This window comes from Pseudorasbora parva, chromosome 7 (assembly GCF_024679245.1).
Source record: "Pseudorasbora parva isolate DD20220531a chromosome 7, ASM2467924v1, whole genome shotgun sequence".
Classification (NCBI taxonomy): domain Eukaryota; kingdom Metazoa; phylum Chordata; class Actinopteri; order Cypriniformes; family Gobionidae; genus Pseudorasbora; species Pseudorasbora parva.
In genome coordinates this window covers 25,983,473-26,006,869 of record NC_090178.1, presented here as the reverse complement: position 1 = coordinate 26,006,869, position 23,397 = coordinate 25,983,473, and the positions used below count along the sequence as shown (strand labels likewise).

At 37.7% G+C, this 23,397-nt stretch overlaps 1 protein-coding gene across 1 annotated transcript; it reads left to right on the top strand.

Moving 5' to 3' along the window:
- The first annotated feature begins 1,957 nt into the window (after positions 1 to 1,957).
- Positions 1,958 to 22,266, top strand: LOC137083915 (uncharacterized). Its single transcript, XM_067449853.1, has 24 exons — positions 1,958 to 2,406; positions 5,228 to 5,348; positions 5,770 to 5,932; positions 6,209 to 6,401; positions 6,688 to 6,759; positions 6,941 to 7,012; positions 7,192 to 7,263; positions 7,443 to 7,514; positions 7,696 to 7,767; positions 7,947 to 8,018; positions 8,200 to 8,271; positions 8,451 to 8,522; positions 8,702 to 8,773; positions 8,955 to 9,026; positions 9,206 to 9,277; positions 9,459 to 9,530; positions 11,556 to 11,661; positions 11,863 to 11,933; positions 12,020 to 14,063; positions 14,202 to 14,291; positions 14,371 to 14,415; positions 16,234 to 16,305; positions 17,991 to 18,089; positions 21,751 to 22,266. Exons 2-24 carry the CDS (start codon positions 5,231 to 5,233, stop codon positions 21,999 to 22,001), a joined length of 4,116 nt encoding a protein of 1,371 aa, XP_067305954.1. The 5' UTR covers positions 1,958 to 2,406; positions 5,228 to 5,230; the 3' UTR covers positions 22,002 to 22,266.
- The last annotated feature ends 1,131 nt before the right edge of the window (positions 22,267 to 23,397 follow it).

Genomic DNA, 23,397 nt, shown 5'->3' with positions numbered 1-23,397 from the left:
TTATTTCACATAGTAATTATAGTACACATATTAAAGCTTTATCTGTTGTGTTCTGAAAATAAATGAACGTCTTATGGGTTCGGAACGACATGAGGGTCATTTTAACATACATTTTTGGGTGAACTAAACGTTAAAAATTGACAAAGTTTAATAAATACTGTAATAATGTATTGCTCATTGTTAGTTAATACATTACAATAAAGTCTCATTTGTTAACATTAGTTCAAGTCTTACAACTCACATTACATAAACTTCTTCAACACTTCCCCTTCAGAACTGAACCAGTCCTCATGGGATGAAACAGTCTGTGGCTGAACCTGTTCTTCTTGCGTGGTCTTCAAATGTTTTCATGAAGATCTTTCTGTGGAAGAAAAAGAAAATCTTTTTGACCACCACATTTACATACAGGAATATTAGAAACATGTTTCTATATAATATTTTTTTCAGTATAACAATATTCTTATACAGTTACTTACTTTCTATTACAAAATTGTAATATTGTACATCATTTAGATTCATATATTGCAGTTACATGAATGCAAATTATAGAAGTTTATATTTTAGCTATATTTTAACTACATTAGAGCAATTTGCAAACTCAAGTTCCCTAAAACATTAACTCTTTTAAAGTGAATTGGCACAAAATTGACTATTAATGATGAAAAAAGGAATACCGGTAAACAAATCACATTACATTTATTCTAACTTTTTCTTTTTGTCAGTGTCACACAGCTTTCACTGTGTCACACAATCGTTGTATAACGTTATCTATGCAAACCATGAGCTTTAGGGTTTAACTTAGTTATCAAATGACATAGTTAAACAACTAGAATAGTCGTTTTTTACATTTGATAATTTAGCAGATGCTTTTATTCAAAGGGACTAACAAATGAGGAGACCAATCACATAGTTTAATAACTTTAATACAAATATAATCATTTTTCACTTGTTTTTGCACATTAAATACTTGTAATTTAATTTTTGCACGTGTGCAGCATAATTAGGCTTAAAGTTACCTGTACGTTACCTAACACTAAGGCTGTGGCACCGACATGATAACAGAAACGAACAATTTACAAATCTTTTAGCAAATCTTGCCATTAAATAAGTTAACATTTGCATTGAGAACGACATGACAAACACAAATCTTACCTGGAGCTCGACACTTCACGGTCCCGCTGGGAGGCAATCACATCACGGAGACAAATCAGACAATGAACCCGCGATTGATTTCCGCCTGGCCGCGGCGCGTTGACGCATGCGCAGTTTGCGATGACAGAACTAAGGCTATTTTTGAGTGTTTAATTATTATTTTTTAAATATTGCTGATATTACTGTTAACAAATAGTTTGTATGGGTAGAACATTACGAAACAAATATATGGGAATAAACTGAAATTATATGCAAAATAGCCTATATTAAAGGAAATATAAAGGAATAAAGGAAACTAAAGCCTTTTTTGATTTAGCTACTGCAATGTACGCATATTGACTATATTTATAAAATATGGCTATATTTTAACACATGCAATTTTCAGTAATTAAGATATAAATAGTATTACATGTAATATCCATTAAGTTGTATCCTTTATTGTGTAGCCTTACTGTATATTGAATTTCCCATATTAATGTGAATGCATACATGTACACATATAAACACTTTTACAGAATGAGTTACAACAAATTTCTACTTCCCATCATGCTTTACTTCTGATTTAAAGGAGGTTAAATGTTAAAATGATTTGTTACTTCATGTGTTTTTGCTCAATTTAATAGAGTGAGATAGGTTGAAATAGCGGAGATAGTGAGGTTGACTTTTGGCCAAAAAACAATAAAACTGTTACTTTTATTAAAAATAATGTCGGTGCACTTTTCAGCAGTTATAGCTCTTTGCTAAATATTTGAGCATGCCGGTGTGCTTGACTTGTGTTATTGTTAACTGTATGTGTGTGTGTGTGTGTGTGTTTGTACATGTGTATTAGCAGGACAATTGGTCAGAATACACACCACACTAGAAGGACATTTTGTATTAGCAGGACAGGAGCAGTGTCCTGCTAATTTTTTAAAAATTCTAAAGATGTAGAAGTGTTTCTATTGGTCCATTGACCCTAAAAAAAAAAAAAAAAAAAAAGACCATTTAATGCACATAAACCAGATTTTGTGTTAAATCTGTGTATCACCACAGCGCCCCCTTTGACCGGTGGTGTAATAGCAGGACCTCATGAATATTCACACAGTGTGTATTATTCTAAGCCTCTGATTGGTTGTCTGCCGGAACGTCCTGACAATTCTTACACTGTCCTTCTAAATCACTTGTGGCTAAACCAGGAATGCTCGTCCTTTTCTCATACCCCCTGTGGAGTTTTAAATCAACACGTTTTATCCTGCTGTCGCTGTGGAGGATACGGTAAGACCTATACAAAACCTATTACACATTGCATGTATATAAATATTGTCAATTAAGCAAAATGGTATAGTCTACTTGATGACATTAGGATACGAAGCATCTGAGCTCGTGGTTATTAGCAAGCATGCTCGTTAGTGCAGCAGAGTTTAAAGGAGTCATGGTAACTTAGTCTGCTGCACATGCATTAAAAGGACTTGGAGGCATCAAATCTTTGAAAAAAACAACTCTATCAAGCATCAAAGGTACACTATATATGATATTTTTTATTTGTTTTGTGCCGTTCTTAGTGCTAGCATAAATATAGAGACACCACGTGCTTTAACGTTATCTGCCCACATGAGCACATACCAAAGTAACATCACATTTAATATGCCAAACTTTAGTGCTGCTTAAAAATCATCAACGTGTAATTATTCTTTCACTGGCACCAATTATCCTCAAGCTGGATACTAATCCTTGGAAATAAGTTTTTTTTTTTATTGAAAAGTTGTGTGACACTGTACATCAGTGATGGGCAAGTTGGCCTAACCTTAACGTTACGTAACTTCCAAAATGTAATTATTTAATATTATTATTAGTTACTTGTATTTGAAAGTAATACGTTTTTTTAAAGTTTTTTTTTTAAATGTTTTATACATTACCTTAATTCTGTGTAGAGTAATATGTTACTTTTTAATATTTAGTTACTTTCACACTATTAAAGTCTAATGATGTCTATACTGCATCTGCAAGTTGTGGCTACGATGAATAGCTGAATTACAATAATGTATAGGTATAATAGCCACCAGACAGGGCATGTTTTGTAATTAAATATTTTAGAACCTGAGCATATATCCTGCCCTGAAATAGCAGTAATAAAAAAAAAGACCATGAGAACAGCATAAATAATTAATCACATTCAATATTTCAATAAATAGCTCATTTAAGTCAGACTTTGGAACTTATTCTTGCGGAGCTTATTAATATTTTGGTTAGGACCAAACAACAACAAGCCTTAATAAACAAAAAATACATTCAAACTAGGGCTAAATATACAGTACAACTGAGGGAAATATATAGCTGAACTAGGGCTAAATATACAGTACAACTGAGGGAAATATATATCCGCACTAGGGCTAAATATACAGTACAACTGAGGGAAATATATATCCGCACTAGGGCTAAATATACAGTACAACTGAGGGAAATATATATCCGCACTAGGGCTAAATATACAGTACAACTGAGGGAAATATATATCCGCACTAGGGCTAAATATACAGTACAACTGAGAGAAATATATATCCGCACTAGGGCTAAATATACAGTACAACTGAGGGAAATATATATCCGCACTAGGGCTAAATATACAGTACAACTGAGGGAAATATATATCCGCACTAGGGCTAAATATACAGTACAACTGAGGGAAATATATATCCGCACTAGGGCTAAATATACAGTACAACTGAGGGAAATATATATCCGCACTAGGGCTAAATATACAGTACAACTGAGGGAAATATATATCCGCACTAGGGCTAAATATACAGTACAACTGAGGGAAATATATATCCGCACTAGGGCTAAATATACAGTACAACTGAGGGAAATATATATCCGCACTAGGGCTAAATATACAGTACAACTGAGGGAAATATATATCCGCACTAGGGCTAAATATACAGTACAACTGAGGGAAATATATATCCGCACTAGGGCTAAATATACAGTACAACTGAGGGAAATATATATCCGCACTAGGGCTAAATATACAGTACAACTGAGGGAAATATATATCCGAACTAGGGCTAAATATACAGTACAACTGAGGGAAATATATATCCGAACTAGGGCTAAATATACAGTACAACTGAGGGAAATATATATCCGCACTAGGGCTAAATATACAGTACAACTGAGGGAAATATATATCCGAACTAGGGCTAAATATACAGTACAACTGAGGGAAATATATATCCGCACTAGGGCTAAATATACAGTACAACTGAGGGAAATATATATCCGCACTAGGGCTAAATATACAGTACAACTGAGGGAAATATATATCCGCACTAGGGCTAAATATACAGTACAACTGAGGGAAATATATATCCGAACTAGGGCTAAATATACAGTACAACTGAGGGAAATATATATCCGCACTAGGGCTAAATATACAGTACAACTGAGGGAAATATATATCCGCACTAGGGCTAAATATACAGTACAACTGAGGGAAATATATATCCGCACTAGGGCTAAATATACAGTACAACTGAGGGAAATATATATCCGCACTAGGGCTAAATATACAGTACAACTGAGGGAAATATATATCCGCACTAGGGCTAAATATACAGTACAACTGAGGGAAATATATATCCGCACTAGGGCTAAATATACAGTACAACTGAGGGAAATATATATCCGCACTAGGGCTAAATATACAGTACAACTGAGGGAAATATATATCCGCACTAGGGCTAAATATTCAGTACAACTGAGGGAAATATATATCCGCACTAGGGCTAAATATACAGTACAACTGAGGGAATATATAGCTGATCTAGGGCTAAATATACAGTACAACTGAGGGAATATATAGCTGATCTAGGGCTAAATATATCATCTTCCACCGGTTTGCTAGAAAGAGGTCGTTTAGCCGCTAGCTTAAAGTTGCTGTCCACTCTCTCCAAGTATTTCTTGAGGTTACTTGTACTGTTTTTAGCCGTAGACAGTTTTTTTTTCTTTCTCCCCAATATGCATAAGTTTTATCTGTCTATCAAATTGTATACAGTAATGTGTTGTTGCTCAAGTCACTAACATCTGATCTTTGCAGGAGATGGCAGCAACAAGGCCAAAGAGAGCTAAAAGGAATCCGAAACAAGATGCTTCTTATTATTGCTCCTTAGGTGAAGATAAGGAAGGATTTGATGTTAAATATATAAATTCATTTAAAGGTGAGTTGGCAGAGTATATTATGCAATGGTTTCTTTTTTCTTTTTTTACTGCAATTTAGGAACATAGATCATATTCTATGATCATTATCATAGAAAATATTATTGATCCCAAAGCAGCTGCTCAAAATAGAAGCTGTTATGTTGGATCATTCATTTTTTAGGGAGGATAATTCATTGTATATCTACCTAGATACTTTAATTATAATATAAAATGTTCATGGATTAATCCATAGAAATAATTTGGAGAAGCCATTCCACCACCCAATTGACAATTTTTTTTAAATAACCACAAAAAACAAAAACAAAAAAACATTATATTAATTAACTGATCCTAAAAAGTTAATAATTTCATTTGCTACTATTTGACAGCTCTGCATCGTTTAATGTTTATTACTCTCCTGATTATTATGTGTGTCTTTAGGTCGGGGTGTGTTCAGCTGCCGGCCCTTTGAAAAAAGAGATTTCCTCATTGAGTACAGAGGGGAAGTCATTTCTAAAAAGGAACAAGAAAACCGAGTGAAACTGTACCATGACGCACTCAAAGTTTTTATGTTTGATTTCCAGTTCAATGGACAACAGTTATGGTATGTAACAGTTTTAAGGTGTATTTTCTAAATGTGTATATAAACACAGAGATGCAAACTCTGCTACCTCATCACCTCATCATCAGTTAAAGTAGTTTTAAATCATGAAATACAGTGCCAGACAAGCATTTAAATTGTTACTGTTTGAATCATATTTTGAATTGTTGGAGGGATATTCTTCCGACATGCTAACACTAAATATGCTCAATCCGTTCCCTTACAGTACATGGTATCACCTTTGTATACTTATTGTATATTGTATACTTGATATTTTAGTGTTGATGCTGCCAGAGAGGACGGATCACTAGGGAGACTGGTAAATGACGATGAAGTGAACCCAAACAGCAAAATGAAAGTTACAAGAGTGGATGGAAGACCCCATCTGTGTTTATTTGCACTCAGAGATATTGGTCCAGGGGAAGAAATCACTTATAATTATGGTGATTCCGACTGGCCATGGAGAAGCAAGGTAGTCAGAAATAACAGCATAGAGTGCTTAAGAGAGCAGATTTTGCAAGATGAGACTTAATCAGACTTGACTTCAACTTGTTAGAAAATGTTAGAAACTATGACAAGTAAATAGATTTCTGTTGACCTTACCTTTATGAATATAAACTAATATGAGATATATTTTGAAGTGTCTAAACACACAGGTCCTGTGTAATCCTCACCATGTGAGGTTCAGACATTAGCAGGTCTGTTAGTTTTGTGTATTAGAAACAAACCCTCATTGAGTGTTCATCTTTTCATTTTAGACTTCCAAAGAGATGCCGTGTCAGGCTGCTGACATGGACAAAAGCGGTTCCTTTGCAGACATCATACCAGAGGTAATTTTGATCTCCAATGACTTTACTGTAGAAGTATGAACTCATGAGAAGGATGTGAAGTAGTTTTGAGACACACAGGTCCTGTGTAATCCTCACCATGTGAGGTTCAGACATTAGCAGGTCTGTTAGTTTGTGTGTATTAGAAACAAACCCTCATTGAGTGTTCATCTCTTCATTTTAGACTTCCAAAGAGATGTCATGTCAGGCTGCTGACATGGACAAAAGCGGTTCCTTTGCAGACATCATACCAGAGGTAATTTTGATCTCCAATGACTTTACTGTAGAAGTATGAACTCATGAGAAGGATGTGAAGTAGTTTTGAGACACATAGGTCCTGTGTAATCCTCACCATGTGAGGTTCAGACATTAGCAGGTCTGTTAGTTTGTGTGTATTAGAAACAAACTCATTGAGTGTTCATCTTTTCATTTTAGACTTCCAAAGAGATGCCGTGTCAGGCTGCTGACATGGACAAAAGCGGTTCCTTTGCAGACATCATACCAGAGGTAATTTTGATCTCCAATGACTTTACTGTAGAAGTATGAACTCATGAGAAGGATGTGAAGTAGTTTTGAGACACATAGGTCCTGTGTAATCCTCACCATGTGAGGTTCAGACATTAGCAGGTCTGTTAGTTTGTGTGTATTAGAAACAAACTCATTGAGTGTTCATCTTTTCATTTTAGACTTCCAAAGAGATGCCGTGTCAGGCTGCTGACATGGACAAAAGCGGTTCCTTTGCAGACATCATACCAGAGGTAATTTTGATCTCCAATGACTTTACTGTAGAAGTATGAACTCATGAGAAGGATGTGAAGTAGTTTTGAGACACACAGGTCCTGTGTAATCCTCACCATGTGAGGTTCAGACATTAGCAGGTCTGTTAGTTTGTGTGTATTAGAAACAAACCCTCATTGAGTGTTCATCTCTTCATTTTAGACTTCCAAAGAGATGCCGTGTCAGGCTGCTGACATGGACAAAAGCGGTTCCTTTGCAGACATCATACCAGAGGTAATTTTGATCTCCAATGACTTTACTGTAGAAGTATGAACTCATGAGAAGGATGTGAAGTAGTTTTGAGACACATAGGTCCTGTGTAATCCTCACCATGTGAGGTTCAGACATTAGCAGGTCTGTTAGTTTGTGTGTATTAGAAACAAACTCATTGAGTGTTCATCTTTTCATTTTAGACTTCCAAAGAGATGCCGTGTCAGGCTGCTGACATGGACAAAAGCGGTTCCTTTGCAGACATCATACCAGAGGTAATTTTGATCTCCAATGACTTTACTGTAGAAGTATGAACTTATGAGAAGGATGTGAAGTAGTTTTGAGACACACAGGTCCTGTGTAATCCTCACCATGTGAGGTTCAGACATTAGCAGGTCTGTTAGTTTGTGTGTATTAGAAACAAACCCTCATTGAGTGTTCATCTCTTCATTTTAGACTTCCGAAGAGATGTCATGTCAGGCTGCTGACATGGACAAAAGCGGTTCCTTTGCAGACATCATACCAGAGGTAATTTTGATCTCCAATGACTTTACTGTAGAAGTATGAACTCATGAGAAGGATGTGAAGTAGTTTTGAGATACACAGGTCCTGTGTAATCCTCACCATGTGAGGTTCAGACATTAGCAGGTCTGTTAGTTTGTGTGTATTAGAAACAAACTCATTGAGTGTTCATCTCTTCATTTTAGACTTCCAAAGAGATGCCATGTCAGGCTGCTGACATGGACAAATGCGGTTCCTTTGCAGACATCATACCAGAGGTAATTTTGATCTCCAATGACTTGACTGTAGAAGTATGAACTTATGAGAAGGATGTGAAGTAGTTTTGAGACACATAGGTCCTGTGTAATCCTCACCATGTGAGGTTCAGACATTAGCAGGTCTGTTAGTTTGTGTGTATTAGAAACAAACTCATTGAGTGTTCATCTCTTCATTTTAGACTTCCAAAGAGATGTCATGTCAGGCTGCTGACATGGACAAATGCGGTTCCTTTGCAGACATCATACCAGAGGTAATTTTGATCTCCAATGACTTTACTGTAGAAGTATGAACTTATGAGAAGGATGTGAAGTAGTTTTGAGATACACAGGTCCTGTGTAATCCTCACCATGTGAGGTTCAGACATTAGCAGGTCTGTTAGTTTGTGTGTATTAGAAACAAACTCTCATTGAGTGTTCATCTCTTCATTTTAGACTTCCAAAGAGATGCCGTGTCAGGCTGCTGACATGGACAAAAGCGGTTCCTTTGCAGACATCATACCAGAGGTAATTTTGATCTCCAATGACTTGACTGTAGAAGTATGAACTCATGAGAAGGATGTAAAGTAGTTTTGAGACACATAGGTCCTGTGTAATCCTCACCATGTGAGGTTCAGACATTAGCAGGTCTGTTAGTTTGTGTGTATTAGAAACAAACTCATTGAGTGTTCATCTCTTCATTTTAGACTTCCGAAGAGATGTCATGTCAGGCTGCTGACATGGACAAAAGCGGTTCCTTTGCAGACATCATACCAGAGGTAATTTTGATCTCCAATGACTTGACTGTAGAAGTATGAACTCATGAGAAGGATGTGAAGTAGTTTTGAGACACACAGGTCCTGTGTAATCCTCACCATGTGAGGTTCAGACATTAGCAGGTCTGTTAGTTTGTGTGTATTAGAAACAAACTCTCATTGAGTGTTCATCTCTTCATTTTAGACTTCCAAAGAGATGCCGTGTCAGGCTGCTGACGTGTACAAATGCGGTTCCTTTGCAGACATCATACCAGAGGTAATTTTGATCTCCAATGACTTTACTGTAGAAGTATGAACTCATGAGAAGGATGTGAAGTAGTTTTGAGATACACAGGTCCTGTGTAATCCTCACCATGTGAGGTTCAGACATTAGCAGGTCTGTTAGTTTGTGTGTATTAGAAACAAACCCTCATTGAGTGTTCATCTCTTCATTTTAGACTTCCAAAGAGATGCCGTGTCAGGCTGCTGACGTGTACAAAAGCGGTTCCTTTGCAGACATCATACCAGAGGTAATTTTGATCTCCAATGACTTTACTGTAGAAGTATGAACTCATGAGAAGGATGTGAAGTAGTTTTGAGACACATAGGTCCTGTGTAATCCTCACCATGTGAGGTTCAGACATTAGCAGGTCTGTTAGTTTGTGTGTATTAGAAACAAACTCATTGAGTGTTCATCTCTTCATTTTAGACTTCCAAAGAGATGCCGTGTCAGGCTGCTGACATGGACAAAAGCGGTTCCTTTGCAGACATCATACCAGAGGTAATTTTGATCTCCAATGACTTTACTGTAGAAGTATGAACTTATGAGAAGGATGTGAAGTAGTTTTGAGACACATAGGTCCTGTGTAATCCTCACCATGTGAGGTTCAGACATTAGCAGGTCTGTTAGTTTGTGTGTATTAGAAACAAACCCTCATTGAGTGTTCATCTCTTCATTTTAGACTTCCGAAGAGATGCCATGTCAGGCTGCTGACATGGACAAAAGCGGTTCCTTTGCAGACATCATACCAGAGGTAATTTTGATCTCCAATGACTTTACTGTAGAAGTATGAACTCATGAGAAGGATGTGAAGTAGTTTTGAGACACACAGGTCCTGTGTAATCCTCACCATGTGAGGTTCAGACATTAGCAGGTCTGTTAGTTTGTGTGTATTAGAAACAAACTCATTGAGTGTTCATCTCTTCATTTTAGACTTCCAAAGAGATGCCATGTCAGGCTGCTGACATGGACAAATGCGGTTCCTTTGCAGACATCATACCAGAGGTAATTTTGATCTCCAATGACTTTACTGTAGAAGTATGAACTCACGAGAAGGATGTGAAGTAGTTTTGAGACAAATAACAGGCATAATAGCAATTAGAGATGCACCGAAATCTAAATTATTGACTGTGTAACTTTATTAAAAATCAAGGCATTGCAATTGCATAAATTAATATTAAGGTTTCAAATAATAAATCAGTTACGAATTATGCAAATATTTATTTAGCACATTGCACAGTATAAAATAAAATTTAAACTAAAATGTGTAACTTAACCTCACTCGTGTACATTAAATGTACAGGCCACAAAAACCATATACTGTTTATGCCTACTGGCCTGCAGAAAGGAATTGAATAAATGCATATGTAACTGTTTAAATTAAAGATTAATCCTTATTAAACTTACAAAAGCTATTCAATCAAGAGCAGTGAGTGATGTTCTTTTGTTTGACATTAAACAGAGCGGTAAAGGTTACTGCCCCTTTAAGACCTAATCCACGGTTATTTGTCGTCTTTATCGACTGTATAAAGTTCACTTAAGGCATATACTCATCAAGATGGACATGTTGACATACTTTTTGTGTGAGATTGTCTGTTCAAGCGCAAGACTTGGAAGATAACTCAATATGTGGATGATGCACAGAGACAGATCTTCTCATTCACGTCTTCTGGCTCTACACCTGGGTGATAACGGAGATCGGTTTATTTCTTTTATTATCGCTGTTGTTGTGTATCACTGAGGAGCCAGCACGTGGAGGTCGCGGTTTCTGTTTGTCATCATAACATTTCGGCCGTATTGTTTCAATGATAAATGTATTTCGACCGAAAACCGAAAATGCGCTTTCGGGCCATTTTAGGTGGCTGAATATTCTGTGCATTTGTGCATTCCTAATAATAATTTCATCTTTTACTCATTTTCAAAGAATACAAACCATTTATTGGTTTTGATATTTTACCCCACACAAGTGTCAGTTAGGATCAAATTTTTATCTTTTAAATTACACTGTTTTTTGGTCAACAGGACTGTGATCATGATCTTGTCCCTGAAGAAATGTCAAGTTTAGAAAAATGTGTCACATGTGGAGGACCCTTTTCGCCTCTGAAATGGTCAGGTGTGAGGTGTAAAGGTAAATTTTTTTGAGAATGGAAGGGGTATCCATCCATATCTTTTGAACATGATGTCACAGGAACACCTTTTAAAAACTTTTCCATGTGTAACTCTGCTATATGTTCAAGATGAGCCTTTTGCAGCTGCACTTACTTTTTAAGTACTTACCATGACATTATTAACAATCTTCCTTTATTAATTCTTAATTTTCTCTGTCTAGTTTGCTACGAGTCCTGGCACAAAAAGTGTTATTTAAAGCACAAGGTCAACATAACTGAACCTCTGCCAGTGGTAAGTGTTTTAGTATAATTATTTTCAGTGAAATGCTTTCGGGATACACAAAATATAAATGTATTTTTTTTTAAAATTATTATCAGGTCTGTGAAGAACAAAGTTCAAGTGAGGTGGCATCATCAGAAGAGGAATATGTGCCTGATTCCACAGCTGATTCAGACAGCTCATGGGACGGCATAGCAGAGCCTTTAAAAACAAGTCGTAGTCAACATTTAGAATTACAGAATTTTGAGGTGTCCACCAGCAAGTCTGTTTCGAAAAAGAGAAGACGCCATCAAGACATTTTTGTAGAGGAAGAGAGAGAGTCAGTTTCTGAAGCTGCAGAATCATTATCTGAAGATGCAATCAGTGCAAGCCAGCTTGAAGTATCAGGAGTTACTGCCAAAGTAGGAAATACTGATGCTAAAGGCATCATTGTTGATGATAGCGCTGATGCTGGGGCTGAACAGGTCTCAAACACATCCTCCTCTCTCAAAAATAAAACTTACTGCTACATTTGTGGAAAACTGCAGACAAAGTTTACGCGTCACCTAAAACGTCATGAGAAAACACATGCAGATGTTGCTCAAGTTTTAAGTCTTCCCAAGAAGTCCAAACAGCGCCAGAAAATGCTTATAAAGCTACGCAACAAGGGAAACCACATCCATAACTCAGAAGTCTTAGCAAGTGGAGTTGGATCCCTAAAACTAAGACGCACGGCTAAGACAAAATACAATGCCAAAGACTATATTCATTGCATGTACTGCCAGGCATTTTATCTCCGAAGAGATCTGTGGCGACATGTTAAAAAATGTTCTTCAAAACCAGTAGAAGCCAATTCGGAGTTTGGAAGAAAAAAGGTCTTGTCTTTAGCCTCTATGAATGAGTCAGCTCTGTCTCAGCATATATCCCCAGGTGTTTGGAAGATGTTATCTGTTATGAAAGACGACGAGATAACTGCTACTGTACGAAGTGACTATTCCATTCTTCAGCTGGCCCAGTCGTTTTTTAACAAGCATGCACAAGATCCCAACAAATACAACTATATTCGCCAGACACTCCGAGAAAGTGGAAGACTTCTGCTTACGCTTCGCAAGGACTTCTCAATACATACACTAGAGGATGCTGTGAGACCTGCAAATTTTAATGTGGTGATCAAAGCTGTCAAGAAAGTGTCTGGGTACGATGACGAAAAGCACTGCTACCAAACACCGAGCCTTGCATTAAAGTTGGGTCACTCACTGCAGAAAGTCAGTGACATTTTACATTGCAGAGCACTGATGGCACAAGACAGTAACCTGATAAAGTCAACCCAGAGTTTCAAAACCCTCTATGCTACAAAGTGGTCTGAACTCATCTCCCACACCGCTTTAACTACGCTGAATGACCGCCACTTTAACAAGCCTTGTACTCTTCCTTTTACGGAAGATGTTCAGCGTCTTCATAGATATCTGGAGAAGACTACAGAACAAGCATTGAAGGACTTGGAGGACCACAGTTCACCAAAATCATATAGTGAACTTTGTAAGGCCACCATGGCAAATGTAATACTTTTTAACAGGAGAAGAGGGGGAGAAGTTTCAAAGATGACGCTGAATGGCTTTCTGGAGAGAGACACAAGTGCCTTACACAAGGATGTCGCTTTTGGACTGACACAATTTGAAATTCACCTCTGTCAACACTTCAGTCGTGTTGAATTAAAGGGTAAAAGAGGCCGGAAAGTTGCGGTGTTACTTTCACCAGACATGGTGAAGGGCATAACACGCCTCATAGAGAAAAGACAAGACTCTGGTGTTCCGGCAGAAAACCTGTTCCTGTTTGCCAGACCTCATTGTCTGACTCCCTACAGAGGACAGGACTGTTTGAGGCTCTATGCGAGTGAATGTGGGGCTGAAAACCCTGAGCTCCTCAGGTCAACACTATTACGCAAACATGTTGCAACTTTGTCGCAGATCTTGAACCTCAAGAATCATGAGTTAGACCAGGTCGCTGACTTCCTCGGCCATGATATTCGCGTTCATCGCGAATATTACCGGCTTCCAGAGGCTACTACCCAGCTGGCCAAAATCTCAAAACTACTGCTCGCCATGGAGAAAGGGTCTCTCAGAAGCCTTCAAGGCAAAACGCTTGAGGAGATTGAAATCGAAGGTAATGCCATTTAAAATCAAAACTAAAAATCAGAACTGTTTCTAGCAAATTTGTTTTATTAAAATGGAACATAAATTATATGTAGGCAATCTATAGCACTTGAATCTCATTATTCATCAAGGTAATACATTTTCTTAGATAATCTACAGTTGACCGATTCAAGTGCAGAGAGTGAGGTCGATGCAGAGAGTGAGGTTGATGAAGAAAATCTCACAGATCCACAGACTGGTAAGTGCAGTGAGATTTTTTTTTTCTTGAAATTGTTTTATTTATGAAATCACATGACTGATGTTAAACTTTATTACAGATTCTGCAGAGATGAAAAGAACGACACAACCTGTTGAAGCTCCAGGTACGTATTTATTGTCACCAGATGGTTAGACTGTTAGACTGTAACTACTTGCTATGATGTATCCCTAACCAATTGTAATTTCACTGTCAAGTCAGTAACCGTATAATCTATTGTAATTTCGGACACAATTCAAGGGGATGTTAAATTGTGTCTGAAATACAAAAAAAACGTCTCGGTTACGTATGGTAACCCTCCTTCCCTGAGTGAGGAAACGGAGACGTCACGTCTGTAGGAATTACCAACGAATTAGGTCACGCTAGGAAAACCAATTGCCTTTGAGTGAAACTAAAACGAGCCAATGAACATTGGCCTGCAGGATCTGCATTCCGTGCCCCGCCTGCAAGTGCAGGTATAAAGGGGAAGCAAGCAGGCACACATATTGCTTTTCATCGAGGGAAATGACATCTCCAGTTCCCTTACTCAGGGAACGAGGGTTACCATGCTTAACCGAGTGATTTCTCCCATCACTAACAAAACGCCATATTGCTGACCGCTTCTAGCGCCCAGCTAAGCTACCCGCCTGAACAGTTTATTTTCCGCCGTAGAGACCGCTGTAAGAACACCCAGTCTCATAGAAACTCCTAGTGAGCTAATAGACAAATGGGACAGAGAAAAGCCAGGGCTGGGAAGAGGCAAAGATATCTCATTATATTATTATCAGGAGAAACGAGATACGGGGGAGTAAACAATACCATTGTCTAATTTGCACATGGCAAGTTAACCAAACTCATTCTGTAATACTTCTGGGGTCCGTTCTTCATACCTTGCTTAATAAATCTAGAAGATCTGGGATCTGTCAAATCATCTCAATCGTGATAACTGATCTCTGGCTAATTTGGTTCTTCAAACGAATTTGTGGATTGGATTAAAATATTTGGAATAAATTATCTAAGATCACTGTGTGTTTTTGTGTTCACTGAAGAGGGCAGATGATCGATACTCGAAACCACGATCAATAAAGCAGCCAGGTTGGCTGGCGTCAAGACAACGTAATGACATCATATAATTACAAAAGACACCTGGCAGAAAACTTGACAAATTACACATAAAAAACCCCCGCAAATGTATTGCCGTTTTTAAGAAAAACAGTCAAACGACCAAACCAACATAAGTTATAATGGATAAATGATATATATATATTTTTTTAATATTCCAATTATTAATATTCAGATTTATAGTATTTGTACACACTTTATATTTTTATTTTTTTTTAATATTCAGATTTTATAGTATTTGTACACACTTTATATTTTTATTTTTAATGTTGTAATTAGCAATTAATTTAATTTAAGTAAATTGTAAGGATTTCTTAAGCTCCTGCTCTGCATCAAGCCATCCCATAATATCCGTCATCACTGACATTAATGCATGGCTCAGAGTAATGTTACAGCATGTGTGTCCGGCTCCAATAATATTATAAAGTTATTCCATCACAAATAAATCTTTCAATCAAGTGGCTCTGTCTACAGTATAATACACCTTTTACACAACATTAAAATATATTTTTATTTATTATTATTTAAATTATTATTGCCTTTGGTTCAGTGATAAACTCTTGTGATAAAGTAGCAGTGGCTGAGACAGATTTTAAGCATCGCCTCAAGATGCGATCTAATCCTGTTTCCATGATGAGCCTCTCCCGAGCAGGCTTAGGAGTCTATGATGAGCTTTGAAGAACTAAACAATCCAAGATTGTGCCAAATCATCAATAATCAAATCCAGCTAACTGACTTAGTGACATATGAAGAACGGATCCCTGCTCATCTTTTGTTAATTGTGTGTATGCATTTAATTTAAAGTACATTACATTTGATTCAGGTTCTGCAGGACTGCTGATTGCTAGGCAACCTGTCGAGGAACCTCCAGGCATGTCTGCGTCATCATCACAAGGTTAGCCCTAATCCTGAGTCTACTAACATGTCACATTTTTTTGATTGCTTTTAGGTTATGAAATAATGCACAATGCATTAAGACCTCCTTTCATGTGTTTCAATTCCGATCTTTCATGTATTCATGCTCTTGTGTAATCGCCGCACCATCCTAAATAAATCTGTCTCTTCCGGGATACCCTGAAATTTTGAATAATCCGATCTAATATGATTTCTGACCTGTAAGGATGCCAGAATAATAATCATACACGGTGTGTTAATAGGCCAGAGGAGAACTGGCACCCCGACTGAGTCTGGTTTCTCCCAAGGTTTATTTTTCTCCATCATGCCCTGATGGAGTTTTGGTTCCTTGCCACTGTCGCCTTTGGCTTGGCTTGCTCAGTTGGGGACACTAAAAATATGATTAAAGTTATTCAACTTATTATACAAATAAAATATATGAATTAGGTCTTATTTAATTCTATAAACTATAATACTGATCTGCCAACATTGTCTCTCTATGATAGATTAAAATAAGCTGATAACATCACTGTTTACTCCAGAACGACTGTACAGCCAAATCTAATTCTGCTGCAGTATTGTCCTGTTTAACACTGAAGCTGCTCTGACACAATCGGCGCTGGAGAAGAGCGATATAAATAAACTTGATTGATTGAATTTAGTTGTCACAGCAACAATTGAGATAAATGGGAGGCACGTGAGGATCCCAGATCTTTTAATCGTGATAACTGATCTCTAATTTGGAAGGCTAATTTGGTTCTTCAAACGGTTTTGTGGATTGGATTAAAATATCTGAAGTAATTTATCTAAGATTAATGCGTGTTCTTGTGTTCATTAATTCAGACAGTGAGTAAAATCACTGAAATTCTGCTACCCAACAGGCCCAACGTTGCAATATTACAACATTCCCCTAAAAACATACTAAAATGGAGCAAAGTCTTTGGTGGTAAGGATGCAAGTATTTTTTCGCATCTGAAAGTGAGAAGGTTGGAGTGACATCAGCATGGCCTCCACCTCTGTAAGCGTGATTGTCAACTCCTTGAAGTTTAGTGAAATTCTCACCAGGATCCTCTTCAAGCATGTTTTCACCGACCTCACAAGTGTCCCCCAGAAGCTGGCCCACCAAGCAGCTCTTTAAACGATAAACTTCCAGAAGATCCCCTTGTCATTGAAGGACTCCGTAAGCTCTGATCTTTTGAATGCCACTGGATTTGACATACAAGGGCTGTTCATATCTATCCATGTTACTTCAAAGGGAGGGGACCAGAGTGTGGTGGGCTGATCTACTACAGAATGTATTATTTGGTGGAATGTCTCTTTGTTAGTTACTTGGTTTGCTCAGCTGTAGTGCTCTTTCTGCTCTCAACCTCGTTTTGCGAGACCGGATGAGCTGGTTGACTTTCCACTCCCCACTGGAGTCTTGTCAGCTCCGTGTCTTTTGGTAAAAGCTACAGTAGCACTGGACACAGCACACATCCATATGTCACCGTGAACTAAAAGTCCAGACTGTAAATCTGGATTTTACCTTACAAAGACTAAATTCATGATTTAAAGGGTTCATTAGTTGCTTGAACCCATGAAGGAACATCTTCTACTTCACAGTATTAAAGAAATCTACCTACAACAAATAAATGCTTATAGTGACTGTTGTTGTTGTTTTTTAAATCTTTTCTTTCTTCTTTTCAGCGCAAAGTGAAAATGCAGATGGTAAGGGCAAAGAACCCAGCAGAAAACTAATGAAGGACAAAGAGCCCAGCAGAAAAAAGAAAACTAATAAACAATCTGGTAAATGCTGCTACACATACATAAAAGTTACTAAATGCCAAGTTACTTAAACATGAAAGCATAATTGGGTGGGGGTTATGCTACTAGTTCTGTAGACGACATGCGAAACATTGTCGGATAATTTTTATAACTGACATTTCTCTGGGCCAATCGGAATCCTAGCACTTCCACCATTGAATGAGACGCCTGGCTACCACGCGAGTCTGACGGATGGAAGGAAGCAAGCTTATTTTCATAAGCAAGGGGTATTTTCATCCCCCGCTCTTTTACTGGGTCTCCCCGATCCTAGTCGACCCGCTCTGAGCGGGATTCGAACCGGCGTTCCCTGCGCGAGGGCGGGCAAGTTAATAGGGACGCTAAAGACAGCTTTCTCTAACCTCGGTTGATAGCGTGCTTCTTGAGGTCACGGGCAAGTGTATTTATACATAGAAACCAATGTGAATACATCAAGATTTAAATTCAGAGACAAAAAATAATCTATGCACAACCTGTCATTTTATTCGCCTCTAAATATGAGGAGGGCGCTCTCACAGAAAGTCCAAAAGCGGATTCGTAGAAACTTACTTTCGCGCTGGAGCGGCAGCTGAAGGAAAACAATCGTTATGAGCTGAAGCGTGACGACGACAATCAGACGAGTGCGACAATATATGCTTTATGTGTGTTTTTCAAGCCATCTCAATGTAGGCTATTGATTGACAATATTGTAGGCCTATATCATATGAATAATGCAGTGCTAACTGACAGCTTTTGAAATGTTTATCTTCTGCTCACCAAAGCTGCATTTATTTAATCAAAAATACAGTTAAATCAGTAATATTGTGAAATACCATTACAAATGAAAGCAGCCTTTTTCTATGTGAATATAGTAAAGTGTGATTTATTCCTGTTATCAAAGCTGAATTTATCATTATTACTCCAGTCTTCAGTGTCACATGATCCTTCACTAATTACTCTCATATGAGGATTTCATAATCAAGAAACATTTTTGATTATTATTTGTGTTGAAAACAATTGTGCTGCTTTAAAAATGTTTTGAAAACCATGATACATTTTATTTTTCAGGATTCTTTGATGAGAGTTCAATGGACAGCATTTATTTGCATTTATTAAATAAATTATTATCTTTTGTAATATTAAAAATATCACTTGTGATCAATTTAATGTAGCCTATGTCTGATCAACAAAAGTTCTAATTTCTCTCTTTTTTTACTTTTACCACAAATGTGTGAATGGTATGGTGGTTTTCACAAAAATGAAGCAGCATGATCATGAGCAGCAAAACTGTTTTCAACACTGATAATAATCATAAATGTTTGTTGAGCATCACATTTTAATATGAGAATGATTAGAGACACTGAAGACTGGAGTAATGATGATAAATTCAGCTTTGATCACAGAAATAAATGACACTACTATATATTCACGTAGCGAACTGATGATTTACATCATTTCACTATATTACATTTTTACTGCATTTTTAACTAAATAAATGCAGCATATATGACAACTAGACTTAAATTAGACTGTAACCTTTTCTACTCTTAGGAGTTTGCAGGTCTGGTATTCAGCTGTTAAGTTTGATTTTTTAAAGGAGGGTTCTTAACCACATCATCTCCACACTTAGGGAGCGTTCACACTTGTCATGTTTGGTTGGGTTAAAACGAACCCTGGTGTGATTGATCAGTTAGTGCGGTTCATTTGAACATATGTGAACGCTGCCATCCGAACCCTGGTGCGCACCAAACAGGCGGGACCTAGAGCGCTATAAAGATGGGTCTCGGCCCGCTTCCAAACGAACTCTGGTGCGTACAGGACGTAATGTCACAAGATGCGATGCTACAAGCTGGTTTTACGACGCAGAATGATCAGTGTATCCAAAATGAGTAGACGGCAAAGGTGGAGCAACGAGGAGGTAAAGTGCCACATCAATATTTGGTCTGACAAGCATGTCTCTTCACACAACGGAGGAAATCCTGCAGCTGTTTTGAATGTTTTGAACATTTTATGAGCTCTTCATGAGTTCTCAGCTGGTAAAAATAAAACCATATGTACACACATAAAATGATGGCGTTAAATCAGCACACAGCATTGTTTTAAATGTTCTGTAAGCAAGCTCAGTCACAAAATATACGCCATAGAAGCCAGCCAATCAGGTTGTGGCCAAAAACCTATGCCTTTGGTTTCGGTAACTAAGTTTGCTGTTATAAATGCCCGTGTGAACGCTAAGTGGACCAGGAATATGTTTTGTTTTTGGTCTGGACCAAACAAACCAAACTACAAGTGTGAACTTAGACCACAATATAAGGGTGCGTTCACACTTGTAGTTCGGTTAGTTTGGTTTGTTTGGTCCGGACCAAAAAACAAAACATATAGTCCTGGTCCGCTTAGCGTTCACACTGGCATTTTTAACAGAGCACCTAAAGTTACCAAACCAAAGGCATAGGGAGACAGTCACGACCTGATTGGTCGGCTTATATGACTCCGGAGCTGCTTACCGAACACTCAAAACAATGCTGTGTGCTGATTAAACACCATCATTTTATGCGTGTACATGTGGCATTATTTTTACCAGCTGAGAACTCATGAAGAGCTCATAAAACGTTCAAAACAGCTCCATGATTTCCTCCGTTGTGCAGAAAAGAGACGGCCGTTCTGTCGTCTGTACCGACTGATGGGTAGCAGTTCTTCTGATGAGAAGAACCAGGTGTGCTTTTTGTGCATTTTTTGTAGCCTTTTTTTAAACATGCTCGTCAGACAAAATATATTGATGAGGCACTTCCTCGTTGCTCCACGTTTGCCCTCTGACATTAATGTTACTCATTTTGGATACACTGATCTTTCCGCGTCGTCAAATCAGCTGACCTGTAGCGTCTCATCTTGTGACATCACGTCCTGTTTTTGGTTCGTTTGCATGTCTTTGGTCCGTGTTGCGTTCATATATCAATCGAACCGCACCAGAGTTTGGATGGCAGCGTTCACATGTGTTCAAATGAACCGCACTACACCAGGGTTTGTTTAAATCTAACCAAACATGACAAGTGTGAACTAAGTGCCATAGGCAGAATCTGGACCAGACAGGCCCATTTTGGCTGGTTTGGCTACACATGGGCTGGAATCTGAACTTGTTGTGGAACGTTATGTTCAGTGATGAGTCGAGATTCTGCCAATGGCAGTTGGATTGTAGTCAAAGTAAGGAGATGATGTGAAGAGCACTATGCTGATGCTGCACCTGTAGAGAAACATCTTTTGGTGGAGTGAGTTTGAAGGTGCTGAGCGGGATCTCCCTCACTGGAAAAACAAGGCTAGGGACCAGCATGAGGAGCAGGGATTGTCTAATGAATACATTTTTTAATTAACTTTTCTTCAGAATTCAATCATCTAATCAACCAAATTTGCCAAGCAGGAGTCAAAATAAGCTCTTTGGCATTGGCAGAAATTAATCTTCATTGATGCAACCCACATACTCAATTCAGCAGTGTCCCACTAATGTATGTTCTTTATGAATGCACATTTTAAAGGGGGAATAAACCGCCGTTACATCAGTACAAGATTTATAACCAAGAAACAACAAATACATAATTTACCTAACACAAATTTCCTTACTTTAAAAAAGGTTTATTTAAAAGTGTGTTTTCATTGATTTCTTTGTCTTTTTTTCTAGTTTCTCTGGAAAGTGCTAGGAGAGCAAAAAAACATCAATGGTCTCCCATGGAGGTTGCCGCAGTCATGAGACATTTTGGCGAACACGTCAAAAAAGGAAAACTTGCCACTATGATTGAATGCCAGCAATGCAAGGAGGCAGAAGATCCTGTTCTGGCTGGTCGCTCTATTCTAAATATAAGAGACTTCGTAAGAAATCGTGGTGTGACTTTGAAAAGAAAAGAAAATCCTGGCTTAAATATGGAAATGTGATGAATTGTCACCAGATAAAGATAGGTGTTTGTCTCTTGAGTTCTTCAAGAAGACGCGTTAGTTTTATTTAATTTTTTTCAAGCCAGACACGTGTTGACATGCATAATATTATTTTGCCATTCATTTTAATTTCTGTTCACAAATAGTGTGGATTATGTTCACCCAAAAATGTAAATCCTGTCATTAATTCCTCCTGTGGTTCATCTTCAGTCACAGATGAAGAATATTAGTGTTGAAATCCTAAAGACGTCGTTACAAAGGCCATCTCACTACAGTGGCTCTACAATCATTTTACGAAGAGACGAGAATAGTTTTTGTGCGCAAATAAAAACAAGAAATAACAACTTATGTAGCGATGGCTGATCTCAAAACAGCTGATTTGGAGTGTTATGAATCAACCACCAAACTGCTGAAATAACGTGACAGGCGATCTGAACAGCTGATTCGGTACACTGATCCGATACGCTCCGAATCGGCTGTTTTGAGATCAGCCATCACTATATAAGTCGTTATTTAGTGTTTTTGCGCACTAACTCTATTCTGGCCTCTTCATCAATGATTGTAGAGCCGCTGTAGTGAGATGGGCTTTGTAACGACGTCTTTAGTGCCTTTATGGGTCTTGAGAGAGGAAATGACATTGGTGTCAATGAAGGCCTTTCTGAGCCATCGGATTTCAACACTAATATCTTCATCTGTGTGTGAAGATGAGCGGAGGTCTGACGGCTGGCCAACCACAGGAGGAATTAATCACAGAGTTTACACTTTTGGCTGAACTAACGCTTTAAGAGAAGGCACTGTATCACAAAGTCCACTTGTGTCTAAAGATCCATTTATTCATGTTTGACCCTTTAATACACAGAGCTTACATGTTTGTGTATGTGTATGGTCATGGTCCTGACAAATAAAGTTGGCCCTGGTAATTACTATTTGTGTCATGGGCGGAGCTAAGTACCTCATTATCGTTTGTCCTTTTAATACACCATGGTCTCAGGTTCTTGTATTTTGAGTTCTGATGTGTTTATTCAGATTTTTAAGTGAGATTTGGGTTGTATAGCTCAAATTGGATTTTTTAAGATTTACTACATCTTTTTAGCACAAGTGGAAAGGGGTGACTGTTTAGTGTTGCAAAAAACTGGTTTGAAAAAATAGTCCTCTTAATTAACAAAAACCAGTATGTGTGTGTGTGTGTGTGTGTATATATATATATATATATATATATATATATATATATATATATATATATATATATATATATATATATATATATAATAGCACTTTCTCAGTAACTGTAACGGACTACAGTTCCTTTTATTTTGTAATATATATATTATTTTGTTAAATATATTTTTGGGAATATCATCACATGCACATCAAATAAAATTACATACATTATGAT